Source organism: Melozone crissalis, unplaced genomic scaffold, assembly GCF_028551555.1.
Source record: "Melozone crissalis strain CALT ecotype California unplaced genomic scaffold, PUWL_Pcris_2 ptg000016l_1, whole genome shotgun sequence".
NCBI classification, from domain to species: domain Eukaryota; kingdom Metazoa; phylum Chordata; class Aves; order Passeriformes; family Passerellidae; genus Melozone; species Melozone crissalis.
Window position 1 is genome coordinate 37,061,076 of NW_026535794.1, and position 14,944 is coordinate 37,076,019.

Sequence of the window (14,944 nt, forward strand, 5' to 3'; positions counted from 1 at the left end):
CCTTGGTCGCACAGTGCGGGCTCGTCACCCTGCCATGCACCAGGCTAAGCTGCACCTTCCAGTCAAATGTCCGACTGTGGGAACTCAAGCCTTTCGCTTCCTGACTCATGCTAACATTTAGAAACACACAACACAAATGGGAGAGGAGTTTATTTATTTGTTTAGGGCTCTGAGGGCAGTTCAGCCCAACAAATGTTGATGTTGCACTCCAGCTTTAAGAACAAAACAGAGAAGAGTTTAAACTCCCACTTTAACTTAATATTTGAAACAGCAGGCAGAGCTTCTCTGCTGACAGGGGCCTGTGGCGCCACACTTTAGGGGGCTACCCCAATGCCTCTTTCACTGTCACCCTGGCTGCTCGGGGCTACCCAAGGCAGCAAACTGATCAACAACTGATCATTTTCTAGCCTGCAAAGCACAAGAAAATAGGGAACTTGCTCTTTCAGGACAGTAGAGGTATCTGCACAGTGCACTGACATCAGCTAAAACGAAATATTATATTTATTATTTTGATGAACTGGCAACTGAAACATAAGCATCTCAATTTACCAAAATTATCCTGGCAGACTGGAGACCTTTGGACACCTTGCTTGAGGTGAAACTCAGATCTGCCAGCACAAGTACTAACTCAACAGAGTTTTCCACAGTGCGCTGAAAGGAGGTGCTAACAGGATTCAACCTGTTTCTTTGCATCCAGTGAGTTGGAATCACAACTGCTGAAGGACAAGCAAAACCTCAGATCCTACTGCATGTACTCTGAAGACTTCCTAGGCAGACTATAGAGAAATTCCATCTGCCGAAACTACGTCTGCTCCCTGCAACAGTTGTCCTATTGTGCCTGTATAGATGTGAAAGTTTCATTCAAGTTATAGGCATCTGGACCTTGATTAAAGTTTACAAAGCACATTCCTGACAATTCAGTTTTGAAACTACCATTTGGAACTTAAGGTGGGGGGAAATTATTCAAGAACATATTAAAGTCACATTCTTTCTTAAGGACTTGCTTCTAAGGTGTACCTAAGGGATTTTTTTCTCAGCTTTATAGATAATTAGTAATAGTAAAAAAAAATACTCTCTAGTTCTCAGAAATATCTTTACCAAACTCTTGGATTGTGGAAAGATAGGAAATATTTCTAGTTGACATTTTTGTAGCCAAATTACAAAATCTTGAAAATTAGGATCAAGTGTTGAATTACCACACTACACTGGGAGAAACTTCCAACCCAAAAACCACCACAAAATTCTGTATTCATATTGTAGAGCATAAGTCTGAAAAATAAAAGCATCTTCAGCCAATTTCGAACTCCATTTTATTGCCTAAACATTAAGCTAAATAACTCTTAATTTATAGATTGCTTCCTTCCTTAACTTTTACACTGAAAGCAAATCTCTCCCCTCATCTGAGACTGTATCTTGACACCAGGGTTTTCTTGCACAGAACTCCGAACCAATTTCAGCAAGTTCTTACGCCTTTAAAAACTGATGGCATGATATGGTCCCTGGACACGGCTCAAATATGCTTATGACAGTTTCAAAAATGTCACTGGTAAGCCTGAGTTAGCTTTCTATCTCAGAAAACAGAGCAGGAATTTAAACAAGCATTTTCACTTTTCTAGCAAAAACCCCCCAAAACTTAGGATATTACATCACTATTAGAAAATAACTCCTCAACTGCATCAGTTATTAAAGTACTATCCTAATTTTAGCTCAATGTGATGTATCCTTCAATAAGCTGTGAGGAAATCAGAAATACAGCAAACAGAGCAAATTTTTAAATTTTTCATGTAAAAATTGCTGGTACCAGTGTTTACCATTGGATATTAGCTGTCACTATGGGTAAAATTAACAATTTTCAGGTTTGTAAAGGTGAAATGCACCCGCAACAAACTCTTCTGCATTTCAATGGGGCTTTGCTTCATATGAAAAGTATGCTGAGATATTTCTTGGCAAAATTGATGTTGACCCTCTCTAGGTTCCTAGTATTTTTCCTTTTTGCTCCATATGTTTGCCACAAAACATAACAAATATTGCAAAATCTTTCCTAGGTAACTGTGAATACTAACTTGATTAGCAAAAACAATTTGTAGGACGTAGGAATACTACTCTGTGTTCTTTCAAATAGATTTGATTGAAAATTGCCAAAATATATAGGTGTTTTTAGTATCACTTTTGGAGAATTACTTTCAATGTTCATTTTGGGGTTTCCTCAGTTCTGCGTCACTCTCAACACATTTTACCAAGTACACCACAAAGTCTGGAGAAGAACTGAACTTTAAACGAATATTTAATAACATTTGTAGCAAGAAAAATACATAGCAATACATATTTTAATATATATTTAGTGTAATAATACTAATATTAAAGTAAAGAATCAGTATTTGCACTAGAAATCTTTTTCTACAGCTGCATTCATCACATCAAAAGAGCATTTTCTCCTACTCTGTCATATAAATTCAATGTCCAGTCAGAACCAATCATCCTTGTATTTCAGGTAACAAGTACTGCTTATGCACAAAGGAAACGCCAAAAGCTGTATGCAAAACTAGCTGACAAAAACTGACCACTTCAGAGGGGGGAAAGCTTAAATAAAACAATGTGCTTTTAGGCAAACATTAGAAAGAAGTAAATATAAAATAAACTTTATTTTATTAATTACTTGCTTGGCTTTTTTGTCCAGGTAAGATGGCAGCTGCAAACCACTGTAACACGAAGCTACTACTATTGCTTTAATACCTCAGAGTATTAATAATTAAATTTTTAAACACTCTATGAAACAAGACTCCCTTATTTGTAAATATAACAACTAACACTGCCTGGACCTAGCTTAATGTAAATAATCTTTGCAGGAGTTCACGTAAGCAATGAAATTTGGTATGAAAGGCCCAGATCTTGAAAACCTCCTCTAAAGAGGAAAGACACACACATACAGAGCCCTACAGAGAATTCACACAATGACTCTACTTTCTTTTAGCTAAAGGAGGCTGTAAAATATTGTAAGGCAATAGTAATTCGGAACAATTATAAATGACATGCTGATTCAAACCTGCACAAGAGCATATGAAACAGAATTTTTATTCTCTAAGCTATGCAGGGAGAAACAAAAACGTTTCAAGAGAAGCTCAAATGATAATATTTTTTGTTATACTATAATCTACATGGGCAAATTGTTCCCTAAGTATGTGTTTTTTATTTAAAAATAGGGAACCCAAAGCAAATTTAACTATGTCTTTTTTACATATTTCCCATTTTACAATGTCCTATTAAAAATATTTTATTTTGTGTTATAGCATATTTTTAAAATTTTGAGATCTTATTATTTGCATTCAATATACTGACATTTCTTCTATAATTTCTGCTTGATTAAATTCCATGCAACATGGCATTAAGTTAAATTCATAGAGCAGAATAAATTATAACAGGGTTAGCTTCTAAAACAGGTGTAAAAAATAACACATTTTAGTGTTACTTATCAGCTTTGCTAGGGCTGGCTTTTTCTGCATTGAAGAGCTGAAGTATATGTTCTGACGTGGACACCGGCAAGCTCAGCAACTACTGCTTTTGCAACAAACTACAAAAATACATGAAGAGAGTAGATGATCTAGAGATAAAGCTTTTAATTTTTAATCTCTTCAGAAGCCTGAAAAGATGTTATTAGGACTTTCACGGGGAAATAATAGAAATAAATGCAAGTATAGATAAAAGACCATCTCCAGTACACCTGTGAAAGAAGCCAGGTTGTTCAGTGCGTGCAGGTGGTCAGAGCGGGTACAACTCTACAACACAAAAGGCAATCTGTTGGTGACTTTGTGAATACCTCTGCACAGAGCTGTTCATTTCCTTTACTGGGAAATTCAGCTATTCATAAACCATCACAACTGGAGAGGAACCATGCTTCCTGTAAGAACAGTGGATATTTCCACAAACCAGTCCCTGAGGATTTCAGTACTTGGTTAACATGGACAGTAATCCTGCAAGAAAGCATGGTTCCTTCAGAGGAGCTAAGAGACAAGACCAGGCAGAAATGACCAGGCAGACTTAGAAGATGGCAATTACTAATTAGAGAGAGAAAGAAGAGACTCTTAGACTTTAAAAAAAAATGAGAAAAAAGACGACTGACCTGAGTTCGGTTAAAAGCCACACGTGCAAATACTGCCTGTGAGATTCCTGCTCGTTTCAATTCATCACGGACCCACTGGTAGATTTCGGAAGACACCTCTGTGTTGGTTGAGACCTGCTGCTCCAACGGCTTGTTCATGGATCTACTGACAGGAGGAGGGTGGTTCAAGTACTGTTGGTTTAAGGACTGCTGGGCTAGAAGTCTGTTCACTGCATACTGCTGGTTCAGCAACTGGGCCATTACCAGCTGCTGATTTACCAGCTGAGGGCTAATGGGAGTAGATACAAGTCCAGGGTGCAGGTTTGGAAGCGGGGTCCGAACTGATGGTTGACTACCATGAGAAAGCTGAACAGGAGATGGAGGCTGTTCGGCTGTGTTCCCTGGGACTGGCTGCTGACCGAAGTTGACATGGTTGGCACCTTGCTGGGATAGTTCAGAAAGACTATCCATCTCAACTACAGCAGAAAAGAAACATTGAAAAGGCCAACATCAGACTGAAAATCACAACCTTGACTGTCCTCACAAGGCATGCTAATAAAAATAAACAAATGTAAAATGGTGCAATGCAACCCAACCATGAGCAGGGCTGCTGCATTCCACTGTGACAGACACAGGGGACTTCAGACAAAGCAGTAAACAACTAGAGATGGGGCAAAGACGAGACAAAAACCCACTCCGTGCTGCAGATGATGCAGGTGAAACAGCAAGTGCATCTGTGCAAAGGGTAAGGAGGGCTTTTGTGGGAAAACATGTCCCAGCCAGAGAGACAGAAGCTCCTGGTGACTGGTTTTGCTCCTCCCATGAGGTCCCTGCCATGACATCTGCAGTTCCCAGCCACTGGAAATCTGTAATAAGTAGGGTGAGGTACAGACCTCCCTATGCTCTGCTAATTTCTAGATGCAGCATCAATTGTATGGGACTGCTAGGAACTAGTATAATTTATGTAAATTACACAGATGGGCTGCTTTATCTTGCAACCATGTATGCATGGTTTTTTTCAGTGACTTGCAACATGGTTGAATTTTTTCTTATATTAACTCATCTGTCTTTGACACACCCTCCTTTTTAAATAACAGCACAGTTTTTTAAACTACAAGAGTTCTTCCAGTTCCCCTCTTGTGCACGATTAAACAATATAAAGTAACTCAAGGTTGATATGAAGGAGTCTCCTTTTTATCAGCATTTGTAACTTTTTTTATTCTAGGGCTTTAGCAGCTCTGGTCTGGAAATAGCCTTAAGCAAATAAGATTTTTCTAAAAACCAAAAGTCCAGTATTTTCACAAAAGTGTTGTAGCAATTTTTTTTCTTATTCTAGTAAGACTTTTTTTTTTTTTCAAGGCAGTGTCTGAGCTTGTCACAGTAGTTATGATCTTCACTAACAGTCATCAGTGCAAGGCCACCCCTTCCTCCACAAGTATCAGATCTGGATGAAGAAATCGGCACTTGGATTCCCACCTGCATCCCCCTCTTCCTCCCCTGTCTTGTTGCAGGCAGAAATTTGATAAATAAAAAGCAAGCCAGTTGTTCTGCAGAGATTTCTGGTGTCCATAGCCGGGATCAATACCCAAGCAGGGGATCTGCTACCCCTCACACAGCTGGCTTTGGGGGCAATGCTGCTGCCTCTTCTGCCAGTATCATTTTACACAAGAATACACAAACACACGTTTTCTATTCGCTGGCTTCACTGACTCCAAGTGAATGGAAGATGAATCTGTCTTGGCAGAGCGTATAAATAAAATTTTGCAGGGGTTGCCCCACACATGAGCACTGCTGCAAAGGATGTGGGAGAGGCTGCTGTGGAAAGGTCATTCTGCCCATATGGCCCCTCTGCTGCCACACACATGGACCACCTGAAACCAAGTGAAGTCTTCCCACTAAATTTGGTGGTCTCAGAAGAAGGGTTCCATGTTGCACAGGAGGTACAAAGCAGATTAAGGAAAGAAGCTGCCTTTTTTCACTTAGGGAAAGTAGAGATCAACCCAAGTGGGCCATTCACTCGGAACAGTAATTCAAGCAATTATCACAAAAGTGATGCATTGTCTTCATTACAGCCTTAAGCTATAAAAGGCAAGGAACCCGTTTGGGTAGATGAATGATTTTGCCTCAAATACTGAAAGCTAAGTCAAGCTCAAAATTCAATCCAAATTGAGGTCCTATTTCTCCATTCTGTTGAAATCTATGTAGAAATTTTCTGACATATTGTTCAGAATTATGTGAACAGGTTTAAGAAAAATAAAAGGTATCACAGAATTGACAGATTTTTTTTTCCAATAATTTACTTGTGCTTGCAACAAGCAAACAATTGTCACAACCACTATTTGTTAAAATTAATTGAAATTAGGGTCCCAAGGTTAGAGAAAGATATGAATTTATAAAATTACAGCATTCTTGCTGGAAGGTAGTGATAACTGTAGAAGCCTGTTTCTTTAAATATACATTAGCCAGCACGAGAAAAAAAATACATACATTAAAAAATCAGTTCGTCACAGTTCCAGGAACAGGTTTTCTAAACAATTATTCTGGGTGGTAGAAGATCTCTAGATACACAGAATGACAGCTTTACATCTCTGGCAACCCAAGTCAGCTTGGCTGTTTCAATAGCAAATATTTATTTAAATGAATTCTTTCACTATATATGTACTTTCTACATCTACTCATCAAAAGCATCCTAAACTTATCGTGAAGGGAACTGGCTTCTTATATGACTGTGACAGACCTCAATGTGACACATAATGGTATGTAACCACCATCAAGGCAATTTTTTTTTTTGCTTACCCATCATATCTTTTGCCTTCTTGAAATGTTTATACCACCTTCCAAATTCCTGACATTTTGCTGCTGAGACATTTGCATAGTAAGTGCTGTTCACAATGGAAGAAATCATACTCTGTGTGAAAAGGGGAGAAGAAAAAAAAAATCTGTAATACAGAGCAGTACAAGTCAAAGCACAAATTATTTCAATTGTTGAGCCAATATATTTTTAAAGTTTGAGAACCATGTTGCATTTAAAATCCTATCATCCAAAGCCTCTTAAAAAACTCATTAATTGAGCATGAAAACTAACCAAGGTATATTGTAAATGGGAGCAAAAATAGCAGATGTACTAAGGAAAGAACAAAGTTATCGACCAAGAAACATCATGCAATTGGATGGGCTCTAGACACAAGATGCTAATCTTGAAAGTGAATTTTGTTCATCCTATTTCTGCTTTTAAATTTGATTGACCCTTCACACACCCACACAGACATACAATTCCTACATTGCCTTTACAAATGCAAGCAGTGACCCAAGTTACCCATGTCCAGTTCCTCTGTGCCACTTATCACAGAGTCGACACCAAAAACATCACAGGATAAAACTTTATCTGAATGACCTATGAATACAATAAAATATGGGATTTATAGTAGAATAAAATATGTATCTAACAACCCAAGATGAACCCTTGTTTTTCCTAAAACAGGGTATTTTAAGGGATTTGCAAAAACAGGCTTATGAAAATCTTATTGTCATGTCTAATTCTGTAACTGAGTATTAGCTGTAAAATAGACCAAAGGAAGATCAAGATGATTTTTTCTCAAAGGTTCTCGAGATATCAGATAGCTACAGTGAGAAATTTACCTTCTGCTCAGTTTTGACCAATTTTAAAATAGTGGAATTTATAATGCATAAAACTTTCAGTTCCAGTACATTCTTTTACAAATCAGTTAAGACTAAGCCTTGCAAAATGAGATAATGTTCCAACTTGAAAATTATACTCAGTATATGATGTATGAACAACAAAATTAGCAAATATACTTTCAACAGACTGAACTTTGCCACCCTTTAAATTTCTGCGTGGAAAGTAGTTACTTTTGGCTTAACTACAAGAATTGTCCAGCGTATCAAAACAGCAATGACAGTCAAGAAGACAAAGCCTTGATTATTACATTTTTTCACTACTTAGCATGTAACATTTAGACATATTTGTGCTGTCTGAAGAATCATTTAGAGCATCAACCCTTTGTTACACCAACTACAATAGCCACTGGAAGGAAGAGCCTGGAGTAGAAATGCATAAAATGTTAACTTTAAGTTCTTCTTTTAAAAGCCTAATTCAATTTCTGACTAAAAGTACCTTCCTTACTGATCTCAGTGAAGTTCATTATAACCATTTTCTAAGGCACTGCTCAGTAGCAAGCTGTTTGTGGAGGCTCAGAACTGCTAGAGTAAGGCAGCATTATTTATGCCAAATGTGGATATCCCCTACTCACCAGGCACATATTTTAATGTTTCTCCGAATCACCAAAATTCTTGCCATTTCTTCATACTAATCTGTTATTTCTGAAACTAGCTAGAAGTCTCTTGTCAATGGTATAAAAGAAGAGTGAAATTTTAATAGTCTAGCCTGAAGGACCAGAACCAAGCTCAGCTGATCCCAATTGCAGTTTCCAGTATAAGAGCAGTATACTTAAGGTTTAATATGTAAAAAATTATCTTCTAAGCTCTTTTATAGATTGAACCATCTTAAACATGGGCACATGATAAATAAGGTGTGATTCTAAAAGTCCTGTGGATCTGAGCTGGCAAATTATATGACTGCGCAGACTACTGCAGAAACTGCAGATCTCTATGTGCAAAATGGGGAACTGCACCTGTCAGAGGCCATCATCCCACACCAGCTCATGTGTATTTTGCAGATGTCATTTACACTTCAAGGTGGGTTTCTCTTATTTTACTTTGCCCCTTTCAGATTTGTTCTCCTGCCCAAATAACTTAAAGTATGAAAATATGTATATTAATTTTAGTAAATTACCTATTATAGAAGATGTTTGTCTAAGATTTCCTAGTGCTCCCTCCCATGTAATTTTACAAAAACAATACACAAATGATATGGCAGTTTGCAACACATCCCCTGCTTCTTCAGGAATAAATTTAATGCAGTTACTTTACAACCAAATAGGGGACTGGTCTGTTTAAGGAACACTGCTGGGAGTTTTAGTTTCTCTGACACAATGTGAATTTCAAGTTTTGATGGCTAACACTGTGATGGCACTCCTGCTCTTCAAAGTGGATTAAAAAAAAAAAAAAGACAGACATTATAAACACATTTAAAAATGAAAATTATCCTGCATTTTCTTTGAGAACACTTCATGCAAACATTCAAGTGATATTACCTACGCTAAGAATCCTCATCAGGAGGAATCAATGATTTATTTACTAATTCACTGAAGGCAAAATTTTACAAGCCAGATAAAATATTATTACCTTGTTAACTCAGAAAATATCTTGACAACACTGAATTTCATTGTTTCTATTCTTTATTTATTGTCATTAAACGTGCAGTCACATCAGTGCAGAGAGATGCACTTGGCTATAGAAATTTCCTGTTGCTATAGAATTCTTGTACATTTTAATACCAATCTAAATATATAACTCTCTGGTATGCTTATGGCCTAAAACTTAAGATTAACCCCATGAGCTAGTGGTCTTCAGAGATTCACTATCTAGACTGAAGGCATATTGATGCTTTTCATATTACCTGGGTCATTACCAATGAGGAGTTCCCCATGTCTCGAATTATCAATAATCAAAATCAAAATTATTGTATTTGAAGCACATCATATCCTGGTACTACTGCACATATCCTCCTTATCTGTGAGGCACAGAGGCAGATGCCCTCCCCATACAAGGATGACGAGTATAAATATATCATACGAATATTCAAATGCATCACATGCATCATTCATAATCAGATTTCTTTTTCATATGTTGGAAAGAAAATTGAGAGAATGCAAAAACCGGTCACGCACACACAATCTTATCTCCTTGTAGTTTATCCACAAAAGTAAGTTGTGAGCCTTCAAGATCTCAAATTTCCCTCTTTTCCCTCTCCCATATCTCCCTCCCCCCAACCACATCACTTGCAGTCATGTTCTGAGAATCGGGAGATCTCATCTGAAATGGTGCCACCTTCACAGAAATCCCACTATTCTGGAATGATACCATCTGCTGCAGCCCAAGTGCTCTTTTTTTAGCCAAATAAGTTAATTATAATTAGGCATCCAACAACTGTGTGAAGGTAGGGGTAGAATTTGTTCTGAGGTTCAGCTGAGGTTCACCCAGCGTAGATTGAACCAAATCCCATTTTCTCTGGAAGATTAAATACCAGAGATTAAATACCAGACACCATCTTTTTCTCAAAGAAGTTGGGGAACTCCCTGGGGAAATATCATAAATCTCAAGCAGGAATCGTTTCATATGCCCATCAAACGAAACCCAATAAAATGGTAGCATCAGACACCTTTTGTTTTGTGCCAGAATCTAACGCAAGGTGCATCCTGCAAGATACAGGAAGGACCCGAGCCTTTCATGCCGGCTCCTTGCTGCAGCCACTGCTGCAGGTGCTTCAAGGGAGGCATTTCTGAGTCATTGCCTCTAACACTGCTCTTCAACCAGGTGAAGTGTTGCTCGATCGTCACTAAAAGTATACTGTTGTCCTTTTTGCAAAACAACAAAAACAATGTTAATCAGGTTAATTCAATCATCTAAACCAAAACTGTTCATGCTTTTCTGCCAAATCAACCAACCACAGCAAAATCTGTTATCAGTGATTGCTCAGCTTCCAGTCAAAAAAGCTTTTAACCCCCACAGTCCCAAAACTTCCACTAAATAACCTTAAAATTATTTTTATATGGGCAGAATAAGGTTGTTTTCATGCCTCATGAAGGGGTACTTGGGCTGCAGTATTTACACAGAGCAAATACATGCTAACAGACTTAGGAGAGAGTAACAGACACAGCAGCTTCCTAGAACAACACGGCTGAATCAGGTATCAGGGATCCCTTTGCAATTTAAACATTTTTCTCAAAAGAAGCACTGTAACCAAAACTTATTTAGGCCTTCCAGGTTGTTTAACTAGGAAAAAAAAAATCTGAGCTTTTTAGCAACTCATTCATTGGTGTTTAAAGCTTCAAGCCTGCTCAGTGGAAGGGGCAAGGGCTGCAACAACTTATTTACACAATTATCTAAATACGATTAAACAGCTGATGGACAAATATTAAACTGGAAAATGTATAGTCATTTCAGCTTAATGTAATCCCCTTTCTGTAAACACCCAAGATGATTTTTTTTCAACCAGAACAGTCCTGACATCTCATAAGCCTAAGGGTGAATAGCAAGAGATTGTTTTTGATAGTTATAAATATTCAAAAGACATGCAGACCATCTGCTTTCATAATACAGGTAAAGCAAGACTGAAATGGTGACTGCTGTATAAAAATGGTTCTTTTAACAAAGTCTTCCTCTCCTCGAAAACTATAAAGACAGATGTCAAAAACTGTTTACACAGGGTAATCAGGAGCGTGCAAAATGTAATATTCCTTTTACACACAGTGCTTGCTAAAGAGATTTTTTTTTCTTTTTCTTCCCATCTGTGTGTTGCAACACATTTCTACAAGTTAAAAACATTTTTTCAAACAGAGATCTCATGAATACCCAAAAACATGCTATCTGGTTTCTGAATGCTAATTAATTTCAACTAAGGAATCTGATTTTTTTTTTTCTGTAGAAAGGAATGCATGCTTTTGAAATGGAGTATTTCAACAATGACAGACACTGAAAACAGAACACCCCACAAGTTTAATTTTGCACTAGTTTGACACTGGCTATTTTCACAACTGTTTTACATTCAAACCCGCATCTGCTAAATCTGGCTATAAGACAGGCAGCAACTATCCTCTCACTTTTCAAATGAGATTATATTTACGTTTTACTATTTATCAAGTTTTTCAGTATAAAGCCTTGTAACAACATAATGGTTTTGTAAAGTGATAAGTAGAAGATACCTCATCTTACAAGCAGAGTATGAACAGTGCTGCCCATAAACCCTAGAGTCAATTTTCAGAGCTGAAACACTAATCTTGACAGTACCCTTTTAATGTATTATATTAATGGTACAGAGGCATTAAGCACCTTTTTTATAATTCTCAATAAAATGAACATTTACTGAACAATCTGTCAAACCATTGGCTCCATTTTTTAAAGCCAAACTTTTAAGACTTTATTCTATTTTGTCTCCCATAAATCCTCTGCTTTATATCCCTAGACACCAGCAGGGAGGCATGTTCTAATGCTGTAAACTTAACATGCTTTTTTTAAAAAAAAGTAAAAGAGAAAAGCTATGAGCTTTTGTCCCTAGACTTAGCTTGAATAGTGATAAAGTTGCAGAACAGAACTTAAAGATTTGGGGGCAGATGGAGGGGGGGATCTTTTCATAAAGGACAGAGGAACTTTGTTTCCTCTATTCTAGCCACTATCAGTGGCTTTTGTTTGCGTGGAAATAGCAAGCATCAGTTCTAACAGAAGCTGAACTCTTACGAGTGCTTATTTCTCAGGAGGCTCCACGTTAACCTTTTTTTCAAATGAGAAGGGAACATTCAAGCCCCAACCAGATAGCACGAGATTATCCCCAAATCAAAAGACTTTAGCCTGCCTAAGCCCACGTACTGCAAAGACCCAATCAGGGCAAAATGTCGTTCCTAGTGTTCTGGTATGGCAGAGAAATATCATCTGCTATTCTGAATAAAAGCAGACCAAATATATCCAGCCACTAGCTGTTTTTTGGGCAAGAAGTCCTGACATGGATAGTTTAACTGCGTACAAAGAATTATGTTAAATTCCTCGGTCCATTATATTGAACTATAGCAAATAATGCAATGGAATTTGTTGTCATATGCCCTATAAACATGTAGGATCAGAGAAAAACCCACAGATGGACAGAGAAGAAAAAATCTTTTGTTTGTGCCTTTGGCATTGCACTTGGATGGCTATCTGACCTCCATACTGTTGCCAGGGTCAGGAGAATAAGGATCTGCATGGCAAATGTTGGCCATATAAGTTAAAATTGAATAAAAGGCAGATTTATAGTGATGGCATCAGCTTTTCTTCCCATACATTAGTATGCCTTTCCTCCTTTCTCCTATCCTTGAAAAACTGAAATTATCTCCTCCTCCTTTTCTGTCTTATGTTGCCTTTAAGTATTTTAAATGCATGTATTAATGTAAACATAGAGCTACATTGGTGTAATGAGGGAAGATATAAAACTAAAAGAACCCAAATTATATATACATATATACACATATATTTATATATGGATAGAAATATACCCACACATGGGAAGATTTTGAAAATCAGAAATGAGGATTCAGCATCTGAAGGAACTGATCCTTGCACTATTTTTACCATTCTGTAATGTAAATTCCCAGTTGCTGCATGACAGAGCAGCATTCTCCCAATGTTTTCTGAGCATCTCCCACTGATGGATATAAATAAAGCTCAAATAAAAAGCTGCTTCCCAAGATACTACTCTTATATCTACAAAGGTTAAAAGCTTAAAAGAGAGAAAGATAGGTAGGTGGGAAATGTTAATTCAGATTTGAAGAACTTCATAACTGCGTTACAAGCTTCATGGCACAGTGCCTTAGACTAAAAAAAAAAAAAAAAAGAAAGAAAATGAAGTCACAACCTCAACCTATAAAAGATAAGGAGACATAACGCATTTTTGTCTTCATTGTCAGATGTCCAACACAAATCTTTTTAAGAATCCCAATTTTACTGCACACGATTTATAAATGGCAGATACTTAGTAGTAAAAGTCCTGGCTAAACCCTTCCTAAAAACAACTTGGATAAAATACAGAATGCAAAATAACCAGTATTTAATAAGTTAATTCTTGATTTACTTCACAGAATGAAAATGAGGGGTGAGTTATTACCCCCTAAGATTTTGATTATGCAAGTGCCTTTGCCAGCAAAGCTCTGAAATTTGAGAGTTCCATGAGTAAGAAATGTGCTATCCATTTCAGCCAGGAATCATTTAAAAGAGCTGTTATGAAATGAAGAGATTGCTTTATACTTCTCTTTCAGCTTGAGCTGGGGATGCATGTTTTCAGGAGCTATCCCCACTGGTACCCACCACAACACTATCTTGGGGTACAGACAGAATTTCTGCTGGATGAAGACAAACTCAGAAGCCATGCTCCAACCCGGGCTGGACTTTATATCCAGAAAACCACGGTAAGATACATCCCTCCTTACCAGTTCTGTGTGGTGACAGCCTCAGCCTCTCTCCAGAAGGCTGCTGTTCCTACACTAGGCTATGTACCACATGAAGCCTCAGCACCTGCAGTCACTTCTTCTTGGGATGCAATGAATGATACTAGGGGAAACTAGAAACCAAGAGGACAATCTGAATAATCTAAGACACAAACCAGAATTTCTTGTATGAGAATAAAGAGGTAGGTGGGTCTTGGAGATCTCACAGACTGGTGTGGTGAAAATACGACACACCTTCAGCATTCCTCTCTGGTGGATTGCTTTTCTTTCCAACCACTCTGTTCCAGCCAGGTCAGAGCGCTTCTGCCTTGTTTCCTATCTGGGGTGCTGTCCTAATGAACATGCTTTCAAATACTAACCTAATGCAAATGCTTTGTGTGATACAAGACATTTTAGACCTATTAATGCATTAAAGTCAGCTTTGTGTACACTAAAATTTTCTACAGACCTGCAGTATATACATACTCCTGATAGAGATGTTGATAATCGCGTTATCTTCACCCAGCCACAATGGAAGTTTTCATTTTAGTTTTTGCCTAATATTACCCACCATGTTAAGGAAGATTTCCTTTCTGGGAAATAGGACATGATTTTCAGCAAGTCTCTTCTCAGATTCCACTGTTCTGCTAAGCAAAGCATCAGATGTCTGGCATGAAGTTGAGCCCTAAGGCACAATGTCCAGACAAGAAGTCATCAGACTCAGTAGCACTAACAGTTGTCTTGTTGAATTTCTTTT

The 14,944-nt window shown here is 37.7% G+C and overlaps 1 protein-coding gene across 5 annotated transcripts in view; it reads right to left on the reverse strand.

Moving 5' to 3' along the window:
- Positions 1-14,944, reverse strand: part of SATB1 (SATB homeobox 1) — a 92,213-nt gene that overhangs the window by 39,440 nt on the left and 37,829 nt on the right. For all 5 annotated transcript variants that reach the window (XM_054274032.1, XM_054274036.1, XM_054274033.1 and 2 more), the window contains exons 6-7: positions 6,893-7,004; positions 4,118-4,572 (exon numbers count right to left, since the gene is read on the reverse strand). In XM_054274032.1, coding sequence (XP_054130007.1) covers positions 4,118-4,572; positions 6,893-7,004 — 567 coding nt within the window. The remainder of the gene's footprint in view (positions 1-4,117; positions 4,573-6,892; positions 7,005-14,944) is intronic.